We start from the raw sequence: 19,314 nt of genomic DNA, 5'->3' as shown, positions 1-19,314 counted from the left end.
GATCAGCTAGTGTATAATCTTGCTACCTCTACTCTGCCAGATAATGACTGGAGGGAGTCCGAGTAGTGTGAATGTGGGGAGCATTGTCGAGGCCACGTTATGTCAAGGATCTGGGTATATTCTTACCATGTGTATGCCATATCCAAAAATTTCATTACTTCATACAGCATGTCCCACCCACTTTTTCTTACTATTGAATACACCATGAATTGTCAAACTAATAGAGCAAGCTTATCTGCGAAAAGATCTAAACCTCCCAAGCACTTCCAAATTCATTTCACAAATATACGTGGTCTCAATTCTAATCTGAACGATGTCCATTTCCACTTGCAGTCTGCCAAACCCCATGTACTTTTTCTGAGAGAATCTCAGTTATCGGTTGATTCAACTACTGCTCATCTCAGATGCCCAAATTATTCGCTGTATGATTCCTTTCGTCTCAAAGGTGGTACTTGTGCATATGTCCATTCTGATATTCCCTGTCAGAGACTTGGCAATTTGGAATCTCCTCTCTTTGATCTTCTCTGGCTTAAAATCTCTCTACCTGAACAGATGAATTTGAGGGTGTCAAATTCATCTGTTGTCTCTACCGTTCTCCCAACTCCACTAATCACTTGGAGCTTTTTGACTCCTCTCTTTGCAACTTGACTTTCTCCAGTCCAACTTTCCTAACAGTGAGGTAATTTTCCTTGGTGATTTTAATGTTCACCACTCCAGCTGCCTTCCGTTTTCTAGTCACACCAACCCAGCTGGTCGAGATGGTGAAGCTTTTGCAATTACTAATGCTCTTGCACAGATTGTTCATTTACCTAGAAGAATACCGGACAATCCTAATCATACAGCCAAGATGCTTGATCTTTTTCTCACAAACAACCCTTCTAAGTACACGGTCGAAGTGAAAGGTCCTTTAGGTACTTCATATCACAACTTGGTGATTGTCTCTTCTCCAATGGAACCTTTATCTCATGGCTATTCCCAACCTCGTTTTGTTTGGCATTACAAGAATGCAAAATGGGATGACCTGCGAGACTTCTTTCCTTCTTTTCCTTGGTCGGATTACTGTTTCAAAACTTCTGATGTCAACGTTTGCTCAGATCGTGTCAGTGAAATTATTCTTGCAGGAATGGAATCCTTTATCCCACACTCCACTTTAAAATGTCATCCTTTATCTAAACCTTGGTTTTCCAATAAATGTGCTAAGGCTGTTCAAGAGAAGGATGTTGCATATCATAATTGGCTTGTTTCTAATTCTTCAGTTTCATTTTCTGCCTACACCAAAGCTTGCAACAATTGTAAAGCAGTTATTAACCAGTCCAAATTGAGTTTGAACAGTCTAAGAGTAGAAAACTTGCTTCTTGCCCTAATGGTAGCCGAGCATTCTGGTCTCTTTCCAAAGCTATTGGCCGCAACTTTTGCCCATCTCAGCTCCCACCTCTGTCCAAACTAGATGGTTCTGTTGTCACTTCAGCCAAGGATAAAGCTGACCTGCTAGCATCCCATTTTTCTTTCAACTCATGCATTAACGATCTTGGTAAAACACCTCCCACTATTCGCGACACGCTCCATTCAATGCCTCCTGTGGTCTTCCGTCAAAAGGATGTCAGAAGGATTTTGACGAATCTTGATGCCCAGAAAGCTCCAGATCCCGATGGTATTTCTCCACTTGTTCTCAAAACCTGTGCTCCTGAACTTACTCGTATTCTGTGCCGCATTTTTTCACTATCTTATTCCAAAGGTGTTTTTGCCTATACTTGGAAATCTGCTCATATCCAGCCAGTTCCTAAAAAGGGTGACAAATCCCTCCAATCCAATTATCGTCCCATTGCAATTACTTCTACTCTTTCTAAAGTAATGGAGAAATCAATTAACTGCCAAATTTTAAACTAACTAGAAACCTTCCATCTGATCAACGATCACCAGTGTGGATTCCGTCAGTGTCGATCCACTGGTGATATTCTGGCTTATGTTACCCATTTATGGACTAATTCAATGGAAAGATTCGGTGAAACACAAGTAGTTGCTCTTGAAATCTGAAAGGCTTTCGATCGTGTTTGGCATAAAGGTCTTCTAAACAAGCTTCCATCTTATGGTTTGCCAACTGTTTTTAGTAATTGGTTATCCAGTTTTCTCTCTGATCGCTCACTGAGGGTGATGGTAGATGGCTCTCTGTCTTCTAATTTCTCCACTAATGCCGGTGTCCTCCAAGGTTCAGTTCTTTCCCCCACTCTTTTCCTCTTGTATATTAATGACCTTCTTCCATTGACTGGAAATCCTATCCATAGTTTTGCCGATGATAGCACATTGCATTCCACTTTCCATTTTGAGAAACCTTGTCCTGCTCAATGAGCTTCAACTTCTAGAAAATCTGCTACCAAATCCTTAAATGCCAATCTTCAGGTAATTCTCCAGTGGGGCAAAGACAATTTAGTTGATTTCAACCCTTCTAAAACTAAGTCTTGTCTTATATCTAGCAAAAAAACAAGGATTCTTCTGCTCCTATGCTCATCTTTAGTGACACTCCGATTTCTAGGCAAAATGATATATCTCTTTTGGGTATTACCCTGACTTCTAATCTCTCTTGGCACAAGCACATTACAAATATTGCTTCATCTGCATCTAAAAAACTTGATTTTCTCTTTCGCTCTCGGCACTACTTTTTTTTCCAAACAGCTGCTCACTCTGTATAAATAGCAAATCCACCCTGCAATGGAATATTGTTCCCACATTGGGGTGGTGCCCCCAAAACCTCTCTCAGGCTTCTTGATTCCGTTCAGAAGAGAGCAGTTAGGTTAATTAATGATTCATCTCTAACAGAGTCTCTCCACTCGCTGTCTCATAGATGTACTGCTTCTGCTGCATGCCTTTTCCACAGATAATTCCACGGGCACTGTTCTTCTGAATTAGCTTTTATAATTCCTGCTCCCTCTTTCAAAGCAGTCCGAACACGTGCCGCCACCAGCCAACATCCATTTACTGACCAACTTCAAACTCACAGAACCAACTTTTCATCTTCCTCGTTTATTCATTCAACTGCCGTTTTCTGGAACAACCTTCCTTCATATGTATTTTCTGAAAATTGCAGTCTACAGAAGTTCAAGTCCAATGTCAACAAATATCTTCTATCTTCTTCTCAACCTCCAACCCAAGCATGGTACTAAGTACTATAGGTTCTAATACCTCTCGGGTTTGGGGTTTACATAAAAAAAAAAAAAAAAGAGAGAACACCTTTGTTCCTCTCACCAATCTTGTTGTCCTTCTCTGCGCTCGTTCTAGTAACTCTAGGTCCTTCCTAAAATGAGGCTTCCAGACCTGTAAGCCGTACTGAAAGTGTGGCCTGACCATTGCCTTATACAAAGGTATAATCACCACCTTGTCACTGCTAGCAAAATTCCTATATATCATTGACCAAACTCTCATTCTCCACCTTCCTGAGTCCTGAGTGCAGTACCACACATATGGTACATTTCTCTTCAGTTACTGCAACCCATATGCATTACTTTGGATTTGTCAATATTAAACTTCAGTTGCCACTTCTCAGCCGATCTACCTAACTTTTCTAGATCCTGTTGCAGTAGCATACTGTGTACTATATATTAACAAACTTGCCAACTTTTGTAGCATCTGCAAACTTGGACATTAAGCCTGATATATACCTTCATCGATATCATTAATAAATACCCAAAACAACAATGGGCTCAGCCTCAAACCCTGGAGGACTCCACTAATAACATTAGTACACGTAGAGCAGTGTCCAATTATTACCACTCTCTACCATCTCCCACTCAACCATCCCTTTATCTATTGCAGCAACTTGCCCTTAATGCCATACCAAGGTTGTTCAAGAAAAGAATGTTGTATATCATAATTGGCTTGTTTCCAATTCTCAGTTTCATTTTCTGCCTACACTAAAGCTTGCAACAATTGTAAAGCAGAAATTAATCAGTCCAAACTAGATTATGAACAGGCTAAGAGTAGAAAACTCGCTTCTTGCCCTAATGGTAGCTGAGCATTCTGGTCTCTTGCCAAAGCTACTGGCTGCAACTTTTGCCCACCTCTGTCAAAACCAGATAGTTCTGTTGTCACTTCAGCCTAGGATAAAGCTGACCTGCTAGGATCCCATTTTTCTTCCAACTCATGTATTAATGATCCAACACGCTCTATTCAATGCTTCTGTGGTCTTCCGTCAAAAGGATGTCAGAAGGATTTTGACGAATCTTGATGTTAAGAAAGCTCCAGATCCTGATGGTATTTCTCCACTTTTCTCAAAACCTGTGCACCTGAATTTACTCCTGTTCTTTGCCTCCTTTTTTCTTCTTCCAAAGGTGGTTTTCCTTCGGCTTGGAAATTATCTAGCAAGTTCCTAAAAAGGGTGACAAATCGCTTCCATCCAATTATGGTCCCAGTACAATTACTTCTACTCTTTCTTCTTCTTCTTCTTCTTTGGTCCTTAGCTGGCAGCTGGGGGAGGCGGTTGGCCACGCAACCAGTATGCTGCTGTAGGTGCCGCAGGGTTTCGGACTTGCTCTGTGATGTTCTTCCATACCTTACGATCCATGGCTTCAGTCCTGGCCTGGTTAAGGTCGAGACGTCGGCTCTTCAAGTCATCTTCCACTTGCTTGGCCCACGTTTTCCTAGGCGCGGTCCGTTGGATGCTCCATTGGGTGGGTCGTTGTCTCCAAAGGAGTGTGGATGGTATTCTGTTCGTGCCCATTCTACATACGTGGCCAAACCATCTGAGCCTTCGCTTCTGGATTTGGTCGGCAATGGTTGGTTGCTGTTGGCATCTGGCGCGGATGGTATCATTAGTGATGCGGTCGCGAAGAGAGATGCCCAAGATCTACCGCAGGCATCGCATTTGGAATACCTCAAGTTTGTTCAAATCTAACTTGAGACAAATCCATGTTTCCGATCCGTAAAGAAGAATGGGCAGGATCAAAGTCCGGAAGAGTCGGATTTTAGTCTTTGTGGAAATGTTGGTCCTCTTCCACAGACACCATTTGAGCGAGGCGAACGCAGTGGCCGCCTGTCCAATTCTGCTGTGAATTTCCATGGTGGATGCAACTTTCTTCTCCTGGACCAGCGACCCAAGGTATTTAAAGTCCTGCACTTGCTCGATCTGGACGCCTTCGAGATAGATGGTGGCTTGCGACCCATCTGTTGTCAGGGCCTTTGTCTTACCAGCATTGATCTTCAAACCGTATGGCCGGGCAATGCGGGCAATGTCGTAGAGGATTTCCGTGGCTTCAGCGTCGTTACCGGCAAGGATAGCACTATCATCAGCAAACATCAGGTCAGTCACATAGTGATCCTTGTCATATTGTATGCCCTGTCTGTTTCTGAATGCTTGCCTCATAATGGCGTCGACCACAATGTTGAAAAGCAACGGGGAGGCTACATCCCCTTGGCGGACTCCAGTTTGGATGGTAAATTCCTCAGATAAATCGTTCTGGATGCGCACCTGGCTGGTTAAACCGTTGTATGCAGTTTGGAGGAGTGTGATGACTTTTCGAGGTACATGTTCAACCTCTAGTAGTTTCCATAAGGCAGGCCGGTGGACACAGTCGAAAGCAGACTTAAAGTCAATGAAAACAATGACGGTTTTCCTTCGGCTTGGAAATTATCTAGCAAGTTCCTAAAAAGGGTGACAAATCGCTTCCATCCAATTATCGTCCCAGTACAATTACTTCTACTCTTTATAAAGTAATGGAGAAATCAATTAACCGCCAACTCTTAAACTAGCTAAAAACCTTCCATCCGATTAATGATTGCCAGTATGGCTTCCATCAGTGCCAATCTACTGGTGATATTCTGGTTTATGTTACCCATTTACAGACAAATTGAATGGAAAAGTTCGGTGAAAAACAAGCAGTTGCTCTTGACATATGAATTCGCTTTTATAATTCCCCCTCTCTTTCAAAACAGTCCGAACACATGCCGCCACCAGCCAACATCCATTTACTGGAACAGCCTTCCTTAATACGTATTTCCTGAAAATTAGTCTACAGAAGTTCAAGTCAAATGTTGACAAATATCTTCTCTCGTCTTCTCAACCTCCAACCCAAGCACAGTACTAAGTACCATAGGTACTAAAAAAAATACTGCTTCAATTTATACAGCAGTCTTCCATGTGCAAGAGTATCAAAAGCTTTCCTGAAATCCAAGTATAGGATATCAAAATTATTTTTTTGCATCCAGTTCCTTTGTAACCACATCATAGTATCCAATCAAATTGGGCTCCGTTATTTTTCCTGGAACAGAAGTTAAACTAACTGGCCTATAATTATTTCCATCTCCCATTGATCTCCCACCTTTTGTAAATTGGGGATACATTTGCACATCTCCAATCCATGGGGACCTCTCTTGAATCTAAGGATGCTCTCATAATATGGCTAAGGGTTTGCTTACTTCCCTCGCTGCCTCCTTCAATATAACTGGATAGATACCATCTGCTGCAGGTGCCTTTTTAATGTTTAACTTCAACAATTTCTCCTCCACTTCGCTCTCCATTATTACAAAATCATTTAGCTCCCTGTTACAGTTTAGTAAACTTCTGTGGTCCCTTTCTTTACAGAATTCCTCATGTGTGAATGTAGATGCATTCAGTTTGTCAGCTATATGAGCAGGATCATCAATAGTCGACAGCATCAAGTGGATCAATCTGGTTCATTCCCTTCCTTCTAGAGTTTACATAAATAAAGAAGTCTTTAATTTATATGCATCCCATGCATATAAATTAGCAGGTCTTCTGTGTCATGAGATGCATTTTTTATTGCATCCCATGCATTTTTCTTCTCTGCCATGAGTATCATTAGTTCATCTGACTTCCATTTGAGCCTAAACCTAGAACAGTATTTTTTAATTGGAACTAAAAGCCTAGTAGCTTCCAAGATTACTTTCTTGAATGCTTCCCATTTAGAATTTGCTGTTGGTAACATTATCAATTGGTTCCACTGAATGGAATTTAAAAAATCTCTGACACCAGTGTAGTTACCTTTACGAAAATAAAAACTCTTCCCTTTACCCTTGATGGTAGTTACAATCTTTAATCTTTAAGTAAATCCCACATCAGTAGACTATGACCACTGTCACCCAGTGGTGCCTTTATCTACAAATTCCTAATGTATGCATCATCATTGTTGAAAATCAGATCAAGAGCATTACCCCCTCTGGTTGCCCATCAAACATGTTGCTGTAGAAAACACCCCTCCAATAAATTCACAAAAGTCTTGGTAGCGTGCAAGTGACCAACCCACAAATTCTAGTCAGTATCTGGAAATATCCCCCATGTGGGGGATATTTCCAGATACTGATTTACTGGGCTACACTATTTTTCTGCACAAGTGTTCACTGTACAGTAATCTCCCACTATTTGGTGGGGGGATTACATTCCTGAGAAATGCCGCAAATACCGAAAACGCGAATATTTAGTTATGGCTCCCATAGTAATAAAAGGGTTCCGTTCCAAGGTATGAAATATATAAGAAAAACTAGTCTAAAATTTTGTCTATGTATGTATTATATGTACCTACATAATATGACTATGCACGACATTGGTCAAGATTTTTGCAGCTCTGGTGAACGCTAAGTTTTCATTTATATTTAGTCGTTTTATTGACTTAATTATTATACTAAATTATTTTCTATAAGTAGATGTATAGTTATAGCTAAGCTCCATGGTTTATTTTGAATTTAGATAGCAATTTTAAAAGGTAATACTTAGTGTCCGTAGATTTTACACTTGTAACTTTCCGCCATTGTTATATGATACGGAATACCGTAAGGTTTAACGCAAAACTAGATAGCAAAATACGTAGCAGTGGATTAGAAATCTGTTAGATTAGTATACTGTATTATCAATAAAATTATGCTTAAACAAATCATGACCCAGACTAGAGCAACAAAGCAGCATTCACAGAATAGCCAGAGTGCTGTGGCTCACAGAAGAACTGAAGGGAGTGATTCTCCCACGTATCAGAGTGTAAAACAATGCACGAAATTTGAAATGTTTGAAGACCTGTCTAGAACAGGACATGTTCTAGCCAAGGATGTCTTTGTGTGTACTAGGTGCAGAGACTGTGAAGAAATTAGGCGTCAACTCAGCATTCTGATGGGCATCTAAGTGTTGAGAGTTGAGACATGAGAGTTGAGGTGTAGGGTAAATGCCCTTGAAGAAATAATTATGAGGGGCCCATCAAGCTCTCGGCTGCCCAACTCAAGGCCACAGCTCATCCCTGTGCATCAGGCAATACTGCGACAATCTCCACGGCAGAATGCGCTGGTCCCACAGGAACTAGTTATTGTAGATGACACTATTGTCAGGGAGATGGGGAATATAGTATGCAAGAAGGATAGGTGGAACAGGACCAAGGCATGTGTGCCAGGGGAAAAAGTTGATGAAGTTGTAGAACAGTTATCATCTTTTAAGGGCACAAAAGGTAATATTGTTGTACACATTGGCACCAATGACTTTAAGAGTAAAAGATCTGCAGATTTACTTAACAAGTACAGGTCAATGTTGAAGAAAAGTCACGAGTTAAGGTTAAATTTGAAAGTGTCTACAATTCTGCCCAGACATGATAGAAGGGAGTATATGATGAGAGCATTGTCAATCAATTCAGCCTGGAGAGATTGTGCAAGGCTCATGGAGTAGAATTTTTTTCTGCATTGTCTGTTCTTGCTAACAGGAGAGACTGCTTCTACAGGGATCAGATACACTTAAATAGAAAGGCTACAAGAATATTTGCTGCTGCTATCGAGGCAGTGTTAGGTAGGTCAGAAAACTGCTAGTTTGAGGTGGGGGGGATTCATAGGCTAGAAGATTAATGGTAGCCGCAGGCAGAAGCAAATGCGATTCTCGCACTGCTTCTATTGTAATGAGCAGCAGCAGCATAGAGAGCAAGTTGCTGAGGAATTCAAGAGCTGCTGGGAGCCATCATGGAACAATTAAATACATGGGCTGTGTTAGAGTAACTAAGAGTAAGAACAAATGCATGTATACTTGCATGTACACCAATGCTAGAAGTATAGTAAATAAAATTGGTGAATTTGAAGTACTGATCAAGAAATCAAAGGCAGATATTGTTGAGATATCAAAGACCTCTGTAGTCACCTCTGTAGTCAAAGACATGATGTCACACAGACATAAGCAGTGCAGAATTGGAATTTGGGGAGTACAATGTGTACAGAAAGGACAGACAGGATAGGAAGGGAGGAGGGGTTATGCTATTAGTTAAGAAACACATAAAATCTAAGGAAGTGCATCCAGTTGACACGGGTGGACAATGCACTGTTGAGTCCGTTTGGTGCGACATAAACACTGGGAAAGGGAAAATGAGAGTAGGAGAAGGCCTAATAAGTACAATGAACAGTTGTGCAGAGAAATAGAATGGGCCAGTAAATCAGAATGTCTTGGAATGGGGGATTTTAACTTTTCAGACACTGACTGTAACTTGAGGGTTGGTCAGTCATACGCTAGCAAGACTTTTGTGGATTTATTGGAGGATTGTTTTCTACAACAACATGTTCGAGGGGCAACCAGAGGGAGTATTAACCTTGATCTGATTATTAGCAGTGATGATGCATGCATTAGGAATTCGCAGATAAAGGAACCACTAGTAAGACAGTGATCACAGTGTACTGATGTGGGATTTACTTAAAGATGTAACTATGATTAAAGGTAAAGGGGAGGGTTTTTGTTTTTGTAAAGGTGACTACAGAGGTCTCAGACAGTTTTTAAATTCTATAGAGTGGGATCAACTGATGATGTTACCAATGGTGAATTCTAAATGGGAAGCCTTCAGGGACTTAATCTTGGAGGCTACTAGGCTTTTCATACCAACTAAGAAATACTGTTCAAGGTTCAGGCATAAATGGATGTCGGATGAATTAACAAGGCTCATGTCAGAGAAGAAAAATGCATGTGATGCATATAAATTATCAGGCAACACAGAAGCCTATGGCAGATATAAGCTAGTTTGGAATCAAGTCACAAAGGAGGTTAGGCAGGCAAAGGCAGATTACAAGAAATCTTTGGCCAAGGAAGAGAAGAAAAACAGCAAAGAGTTCTTTACTTATGTAAATTCTAGAAGGAAGGGGATAAATGAGATTGGTCCACTTAACATAGATGGTTTGACTATTGATGATCCTGCTCAAGTAGGCTGATAAACTGAATGAGTATTTTGCATCTTCATTCACACATGAGTTACTCAAGGAGGGGAATGTCAGAGGTTTGTCAAACTCTAACAGGGAGCTAAGTGATTTTGTGATAACTGAGAGCAAAGTGGAGGAGAAATTGTTGAAGTTCAACATAAAAAATGTAACCGGGGCAGATGGAATCTATCCTGAGAGCAAAGTGAAGGAAAAATTTTTCTTCCGATTTCTTGTTGATCATACCATTGACTCATTGCTTTTATGATGTTTTGCCACTGACAAGGACACTTTCACCATTAGAAATTTTGTCTAATAACAATTTTTCTCGCTAATGTCATCACCTTCTTTGGTATTTTCACGATTCTCTTGTTATTTGTAGTCATATTTTTGTAGTGGTTAGAAAAAAACTTGTTCACAATAAAGTCACTTTCTTTTAGCTGTTCACACACTCAAAAAAGTCTGTTTACACTAACACTGTAAAACAGTAGTTTTTCAGTTTTGCAAGCATATCAATTAAAAGCAAACGACAAAACCTTGCATCCACTGAGAGTTGTTTTATCTGGGCAGGATGATTTTAGCCATGCGAATGTTTTTTATGGTGGAAAACATTCACAGTGCTTTAAAATTCACATTTTTTTTAGGTTTCGTTTTATAGACCTTAAATTGATATAGATGGACATTACACTGTCCATCTATGTCAACTGAATGCACTTCTTTAGATTTTATGTATTTCTTAACTAAGAGCATAACCCCTCCTCCCTTCCTACCCTGTCTATCCTTTCTGTACACATTGTACTCCCCAAATTCCAATTCTGCACTGCTTATATCTGTGTGACACCATGTTTCTCATATCCCAACAATATCTGCCTTTGATGTCTTGATCAGCACTTCAAATTCATCAAATTTATTTACTATACTTCTAGCATTGGCATACATGCAAGTATACATGCACCTGTTCTTACTCTTATTTACCCTATCACAGCCCATGTATTTATTTGTTTCATGATGATTCCCAGCAGCTCTTGAAGTGTCCAGCAACCTGCTCTTTAGGCTGCTGCTCATTACAGCAGGAGCTGTGCAAGAATCGCTTTTGCCTCTGCCTGCGACTACTGTTAATCTTTTAGTCTGTGAATCTCCCTAAGCTAGCAGTTTTCCGGCCCACCTAACACTGACTCGATAGCATCAGCAAATATTCTTGCATCCTTTCTATTTAAGTGTACTCCGTCCCTGTAGAAGCAGTCTCTCCTGTTAGCAAGCACAGACCACGCTGAAAAAAATTCTACCCCATGAGCCTTGCACAATCTCTCTAGGGCCGAAATGATTGAAAAGGCTTTCATCATATATTCCCTCCTATCTTGTCTGGGCAGAATTGCAGACACTTTCAAATTCAACCCTAGCTCGTGACTCTTTTTCAACACTGACCTGTACTTGTTAAGAAAATTTACAGATCTCTTACTCTTAAGGTCATTAGTGCCAATATTTACAAGAATATTACCCTTTTTGCCCTTAAAAGATAATATCTGATCCTCAACTTTATTGACTTTTGCCCCTGGCAGACAAATTGTCACTGTATATAGGAGTTCCCATGGTCTGTTGGTAAATACTGTTTACCAACAGAATGTATGGGCAACATTGTCTACTGTGTTATTAAGCTCTCTGAGCAGGTCTTGGATATGAACACCAAAAGGACAGTTGCCATTGTGTCTCAAAAATGGATGGCTGTGTAGCGTTGTGTGGCAGGAATTTCAGTTTAAAAATAAATTTTAGCGACAATTGCTTCGTAGGAGCAACAGAAGTAGCTTAGTTGCTTTGATGTATAAACTCTAGACCGAGAATGATCTAAATGCTCCAGTAGCAATGTGGATGGCTTTATGGTTAACTGGTCAAACCATCAAAGTATGCAGTTTCTGGCTGATGCGTAGTACACTTTGGACTCATAATGTAATTTAGATCAGAGGTGCTCCATAGAGGTAGAGTAAAATGCAGTGGTCTGCTCTCCAATTACTGAATAATTGGAGGTTGTGTGCTATCCAATTATTGAACAAGATAGCACACAGTGCACTTTGTCCAGAGTTGACAGATGTGTGGTAAGAATATCAACCTATTATCAAATACAAGCACCACAAATTTTTTCTCAGGTGCTATTGGATTGATATTTTGTCCGAGCTCCAATTCTGGCTCAGGGTGAAGGTTCCATTTGTGACAAAAATGTATGCAGATGGTCTTCTGGGATGAAAACTTTAACCCATTAGCCACTCCTCAAGAATTGACATGGTCAATGGCAAGCTGAAACTGCCTTTTGACAACCCTCAAAGTTGCATGCCTGTGAAAAGAGTCATCAAAGAAGAGGGCACTGTTTAAAGGTTGAAGAAAGTCATTCAGTAATAGAATTAACTTTGATAACAAAAGGCAAAACTCTCAGAACTGACTCTTGGAGAACTCTCTCCTCTTGGCAAAAAGATCAAGAGAGCTGAAGAACATATACTTGTCTAATATACTAAGTCTAAAGGAAAAGTATACTTGATATTTACAATTTAATATAAATTGTAGCTTTCGTGAACACATCTACCATGCAAATGGAGTATTGTTTGTATTTATATCAACAAAATATATTTCAATATTTTTCTTGGATTATAATCATTAAAAAATTAGTTAATGTTAATTAAGAAAATTAACATTAATAATCAAGAAAGAACTAATGATCTGCGTAATACATAACCTAAAGTGGCAGAAAACAAGGGGAAAAGTACAATGATTAGTTTTTTCTTAGATAAGATAAATCTTCTGTTCTATTATGATGACTAGAATTTCAGCAAAAATCATTTTTATAATTTAGAAATATTTAAATTTTTATTCTTACTTCATAATGTGTAACTATATCCTTGTGATCATCCCTTGATACAACTTTTGTAGAAGCAGGTGACTTTATCTGGCTGCAATAATAAAGATGCTTTGGCCAGTGAGAAGTCTGACAGGAATGACTACAATAACTGGTATTCCAACAACACAGAAACATGGCTTCCCTATTGCATTTAGCACACTAAATTAAAAATTGAAAATGTAAATAACAGGTCAATGAGACAGTTTGCGTGATACAGCATAAATAATTTAAATGAGTTACACCTATTATTTAAATTATTGCATTATTTATTAACCTGTTTACTAATTTGAATATAATTAAAAATTTTTTCACAATAAAGAAGTTCTTGTATTCAGTAATTTCTAAGAAAATTGTAGTACCACATTGATTTAAATCCGACTGAAGAATTTTATCCTTCTTAGGCAATAGTTATTTTTCACTTCCTTAATGCTTACACTTATAAAAAATTAAATGACAGATGACCATTGTAACTTTCTTTTTTCTAGATTCAAAATTATTTTGTTGCTATAAATTAATGTGTACAGAAATTACATTACCACACTAATTAAGTCTAAAAAGATGAATGTGAAATGATAATTTTAATATCTTTTAACCTTTATATTTTTAAATATTTGTGTTAATAAAAAATAAATAATAAACACAAAATGATAATTACAACAGATGTTTCGGATAACGATAATTTCTATAATAAAAAGTAATCCTGAAACAATGTGAATTGTGTGGCAACAATTCTTGTATCCTTAACAGTGAAATGGATACAATTGCTGTTCATATAATATCCTCCATATGCTTGCAGATGAAATGTTTACTTGACTTGACAACCTTCTGGTACTTGTGGTAGCAGATACTTGAACAGCAAGAAGCTGATGTTTGCTCTTTAACATCTGCAGTTTGTCAAAATCTTGTAATGGTTTCAGTGTACCTGTTTCTCCATGGTAGCAAATGTTTTATGATTTGGTGCTTGTAGAGTTGGAAATTTATTAGCATATCTGTAAACAGTAACTATGGCATTCTTATAAACCTCACCATAAATTAAAATCATATCAGTTAACTTAGCAAAAGTAAACAGATTTGTGGCATCTTCCTTTACATCAGTTTAACAAATGCCACACTATAAACAATTAGGCAGTCAATGGGGAACCTGAAACTCAAATAGCAGACAGCTGAAACTAGTATGTACTTTTCAGCACTGGTTACTAACAACTGAGTGAGTGTTCTATGATTCATGTAGGGAACAACATTGGTATGTTATGGAACAACATGTCAGCATTAATATGTATTGAGGGTTTAGTGTCAAACAACGTAACTACAAAAACGCATTTTTGTTTTGAGAAAACTTTAGTTTTATTTTATACAAATAACAATATAATATCGGTGTGGATACACCACAGTTTACCCATAAATTTGAACTACGTATGTAGTGTGAAAGGCATCATTTTAATTGTATCTCATATTGTTGTTGCCTTCACAAGATAGCTGGTATTGCACTACTTCAAATAAATAATGCTTCGCTAGTAGTGTCTCTAGTAGACTACTGTTATTTATTTTCAGGGGATACCACCACACAGACGATCATTTTTGAAGCTTTTTGGCTTCATCACCAGTGAGTGGGCAGGTACCCTGGTAATGCAACATGCCATCACAGTTGCAAAGTTAAATAATTTTACATGCCATCACAGTTAAATAACATGCCATCACAGTTGCGAAGTTAAATAACTTCGCAACTGTAATGGCATGTTGCATTACCAGGGTACCTGCCCACTCACTGATGATGAAGACAAAAAGCTTCAAAATGATCGTCTGGGTGGTGGTATCCCCTGAAAATAAATAACAGTAGTGCAATACCAGCTATCTCATTGTGAAGGCAACAACAATATGAGATACAATTAAAACGATGCCTTTCACTCTATATATGTAGTTCAAATTTATGGATAAACTATGGTGTATCCACATCAATATTATATAGTTAATTATCTAAACCCATAAGAAATTATGCCTTGTGCATTTCATCTTCTAATACAAATAACAATGCATATCATGTCATAGAACTGTATCTCTCTAGTACTTTACAAGTTCAAGCTAACTATGAGCACATTTCTGGTAAACCAAGAAAATGTCAAGTGACTTTTTTTTGGTTAATTACAAAAACATCAACTACAAAATGATTTTGTAGTTAACGTTGTTTGACACTAAACGCTCGGTATGTTATGAACTGTTTAAAGCCTGTTTCATATAAATCATACTTTTTTATATACATTTGAATACAAATTTATATAAAAAAGTTTTGGTGTTTTACATGGTTTTACAATTTAGGATTAAGGTATAATATCTTAGAAATAATTACTTTTGAGATATATGTTTATATCTCAAACTTTTTTTTTTTTATTTTCAGCTGTAGAAGATGTTCCTGCGTTTGTTCCGTGCAATTTCACTATACATCAAGTTAGCTTTGCATTAGCAACATCTACCTAATAGCTTGAGGAGTCACCTTTTTCCCATAATATAGTCTATACATGTCTTAGCATGGATTCCACAAGGAGAGACTCCTATAGTAGTGCTACCCACGAATTGCTTAATATATCCAGTAATACCTGTACACTGTCAAGTGGTTCAATTCCTGAAACCAGTTAGCAACCTGCCGGGTCTTGTGGCATGGCACACTTGTCTTGTTGATAGAAGCCAAAGTTGTATGGATACACTGTCACCATACAACTTGGTCAGTGTATTTTGATCAGAGGATCCAGGGCATGCCATAAAATGAATCTCCAAACTATGACCTCCAGCCTGCTGAACACCAACTGAATACTGGTGTTCCACAGTGCTGAACAGCACTGTGATTCCAGGTGCCATGGAATTACAGTGCTTTCTCCAAATGCAGATATGTCCATCAGTATGACATAGTTGGAAACAGGATTCATCAGACCAAGCAACAGATTTCCAAATGAAAATCTGTGGCCAGTGTACAACATGTACACTGTCAGTGGTTCATTGTACATGCTGATGTGCCCATGCAAGGTGTTGTATCTTGAGTCTCACAGTCAGAATGGGTACTTGAAACATTCTGATGGCTGTCGAATGCCATAGTCTATAAGAGCTAATATCCACCAAACAATCCATGTGGATAGTTCTTACTACTGATAGGTTGTACTGGGTGGTTAATTGGCCACTGTACTGTGTCCCTGCTGTATTAAAAATTGAGACCCAACAATAGATTGTGACACCACAGAATTGGAGAACTTAACCATGTTAGCTGTTGTTAAGACAGTGGCATCTGCTCATTTTGGTCTCACAGTCATTCCACATTTGAAGTCAGAAAGATCTCAATGCCAAACCATTCTCCCTCACAGACAATCAATACCTGATCACCACATGTGCAAACTACAATCTTGCATTAGACATTTTCAACTTTGAGCCTTTGCCAGCATTAGACAAATCCATTCCTACACAATGTGTGTAGGAATGGATTGGTCTAGAGGCAACTAGAAGGAGTAATACTCTTGATCTGATTAGCAGCAGGTAACTGATAATTCCTGCATTAAGAATTTGTAGATAAAAGAATCACTAGGTGACAGAGATCACAGTGCACTGATGTGGGATTTACTTAATGAAGTAACTACCATCAGGGGTAAAGTGAAGTGTTTTTGCTTTTGTAAAGGTAATTAGAGTGGTCTCAGACAGTTGGTGAGGCCAATTGATGGTGTAATCAACAGCAAATTTTAAATGGGAAGCATTCAAGGAATTAATCTTGGAAGCCAATAGGCTTCTGATACCAACTAAGAAATACTGTCCAAGGTTTAAACCTAAACGGATGTCAGATGAACTACTGCGACTCATGGCAGAGAATAAAAATGCATCGGATGCATATTAATTATCAGGCAACACAGAAGCCTATGGTAGATATAAGCTAGTCAGTAATAAAATCACAAAGGAGGTTAGGCAAACAAAGACTGACTACAAGAAACCTCTGGCAAGGATGCAAATCAAAACAGCAAACACTTCTTTACTTATGTTAACTCTAGAAGGAAGGAGATGAATCAGATTTGTCCACTTGATATTGATGGTTTGACTGTTGATGATCCTGCTCAGGTAACTGACAAACTGAACGAGTATTTTGCATCTATATTCACACATGAGGAATTCTGTAGGGAAGTAGAGGCCAGGATGTATCAAACTCTAACAGGGAGCTAAATTTTCTAATAATTGAGAGCAAAGTGAAGGAGAAATTGTTGAAGTTAAACCTAAGAAAGGCACCTGGGGTGGATGTAATCTATCCACTTGTATTAAATGGAGGCAAGCAAACCCATAGCCATAAATTATTAGAGCATCCTTGGACTCAGGGGAGGTCCCCACAGCCTGGAGATGTGCAAATGTATCCCCAATTCACAAAGGGGGACAGGAGTAATTACAGACCTGTTAGTTTAACTTCTGTTCTGGGAAAAATAATGGAATCACAGGTTAAACAAGTAATGCAGGACCCATTTGGACAGGCATGCAATTATACTGCAATCACAACATGGATTTGCCAAGGAGTGGTGTTGTCTAACCAATCTGATAGGTTACTATGATGCAGTGACCAAGGAACTGGATGCAAAAAATAATTTTGACATCATATACTTGGATTTCAGGAAGGCTTTTGAAACTGTTGAACATAAAAGACTGCTGTACAAATTGGAGTAATATGGCATTAAGGGCAAGTTGCTGCTATGGATAAAGGGATGATTATGTGGAAGAAGACAGAGAGTGGTAATCAATGGACACTGCTTTTCATGGACTAATGTTATTAGTAGAGTTCTCCAGAGTTTGGTGTTGGACCCACTGTTATTTTCTATATTTATGAATGATATAGATGAAAGTATATCAGACTTAATGTCTAAGTTTTCAAATGATACGAAAGTTGGCAGGGTTGCTAATGACAGAAATGACAGCACAGTACTGCAACAGGATCTAGAAAAGTTGAGCAGATGGGCTGAGAGGCATCAACTGAAGTTTAACATTGACAAATGCAAAGTACTGCATTTGTCAATGCATATGGGTAGTAGTAAACCCAGAGTGATGTACCAATGTGCAATACAACAGGATCTAGAAAAGTTGAGCAGATGGGCTGAGAGGCATCAACTGAAGTTTAACATTGACAAATGCAAAGTACTGCATTTGTCAATGCATATGGGTAGTAGTAAACCCAGAGTGATGTACCAATGTGCAACACTCAGGCTAGTGGAGAATAAAAAAGACCTGGAGGTAATTGTACACTCAGATATGAAGTTTTCTGAGCAGTGCAGACTGGCTGCCAGAGCAGCTCATGGAGTCTTATCAATGATATACAGGAATTTTGCTAGCAGGGATAAGAAGGTGATTATTCCCCTGTATAAGGCAATGGTCAAGACATACATTGAGTGCTACTTAGAGGTCTGGAGGCCTCACTTTCGGAAAGTTGTAAAGCTGCTGGAACAAGTACAGAGAAAGGCAATGAGATTGGTGAGGGGAACAAAGGGTTGCTACTACCAAGAAAGGCATAAGTTCTGAAATTGCAGTGGCACCTACAAGGTGATCTGATTGAGGTGTATAAGGCCTTGAATGGTTTGAGCAAGTGCAATGCTGATGGGATTCTTCCTCTTGCCCAGATTATGCAACTGAGGGGACACAAATTTAAATTTAAGAAAGACAATTGTAGAATAGATGCATGGAAATTTGCATTTAGTTGATTGCTAGAACAAACTTCCATGTGTCATTGTGGAAGTGGATAGTTTAAATAAATTCAAGGAAGAATTGGACAGACTTTTGGTGTGAAAGGATGGGTGAAATGGGAAGTGTTTTTTTTTTTTTTTTTTTTTCCTGATGCCGTATAAGCTTGCTTTCTTGCATCATATGCCTCTACCAATGCTAATACTAATAGTAGTTTATTTCTGTAGTTTTGAATTTTACTTTTCAACTGTAGGATGGTAACGTGCTTTGCAACGTTCCAATCCTACAGCAATTGGGAATATTAGTACCCACTTTAACTATTCCTTAAAATTGTAGACGTCCAATCACTGTGCTAATGATTTATAAGGAGGGCCCCTTAAGAAAACCACTGGGGAAAACTTCAGCATGATGGTTTTATACTGCCATCTTCCACTCTATTTGATTTCTCACTTGCTCCTTGACAGGTATTGCTATTCTAATACATTACAGAAGACATGTAATACATCTATACAACCATGTTATGTTGATTTACATATTCTTTAAATTCTTAGCAAATGGCATTATAACTTGTGTGATATGCATGAAATAGTTTTCTTTGTCAC

General features: G+C 38.7%; 1 protein-coding gene across 3 annotated transcripts in view; it reads right to left on the bottom strand.

Annotated features, from left to right (window-relative positions):
• LOC150085473 (uncharacterized) overlaps positions 1-19,314 on the bottom strand; it is a 620,530-nt gene that overhangs the window by 113,737 nt on the left and 487,479 nt on the right. For all 3 annotated transcript variants that reach the window (XM_090374054.1, XM_090374052.1, XM_090374053.1), the window contains exon 19: positions 13,010-13,189. In XM_090374054.1, the coding sequence (XP_090230180.1) occupies positions 13,010-13,189 (180 nt within the window). The remainder of the gene's footprint in view (positions 1-13,009; positions 13,190-19,314) is intronic.

Source organism: Mastigoproctus giganteus, chromosome 5 (assembly GCF_048544385.1).
Source record: "Mastigoproctus giganteus isolate SK-2022 chromosome 5, ASM4854438v1, whole genome shotgun sequence".
Classification (NCBI taxonomy): Eukaryota; Metazoa; Arthropoda; class Arachnida; order Uropygi; family Thelyphonidae; genus Mastigoproctus; species Mastigoproctus giganteus.
Note: the sequence above shows the minus strand (reverse complement) of the source record. Positions and strands in the feature narration are given on the sequence as shown.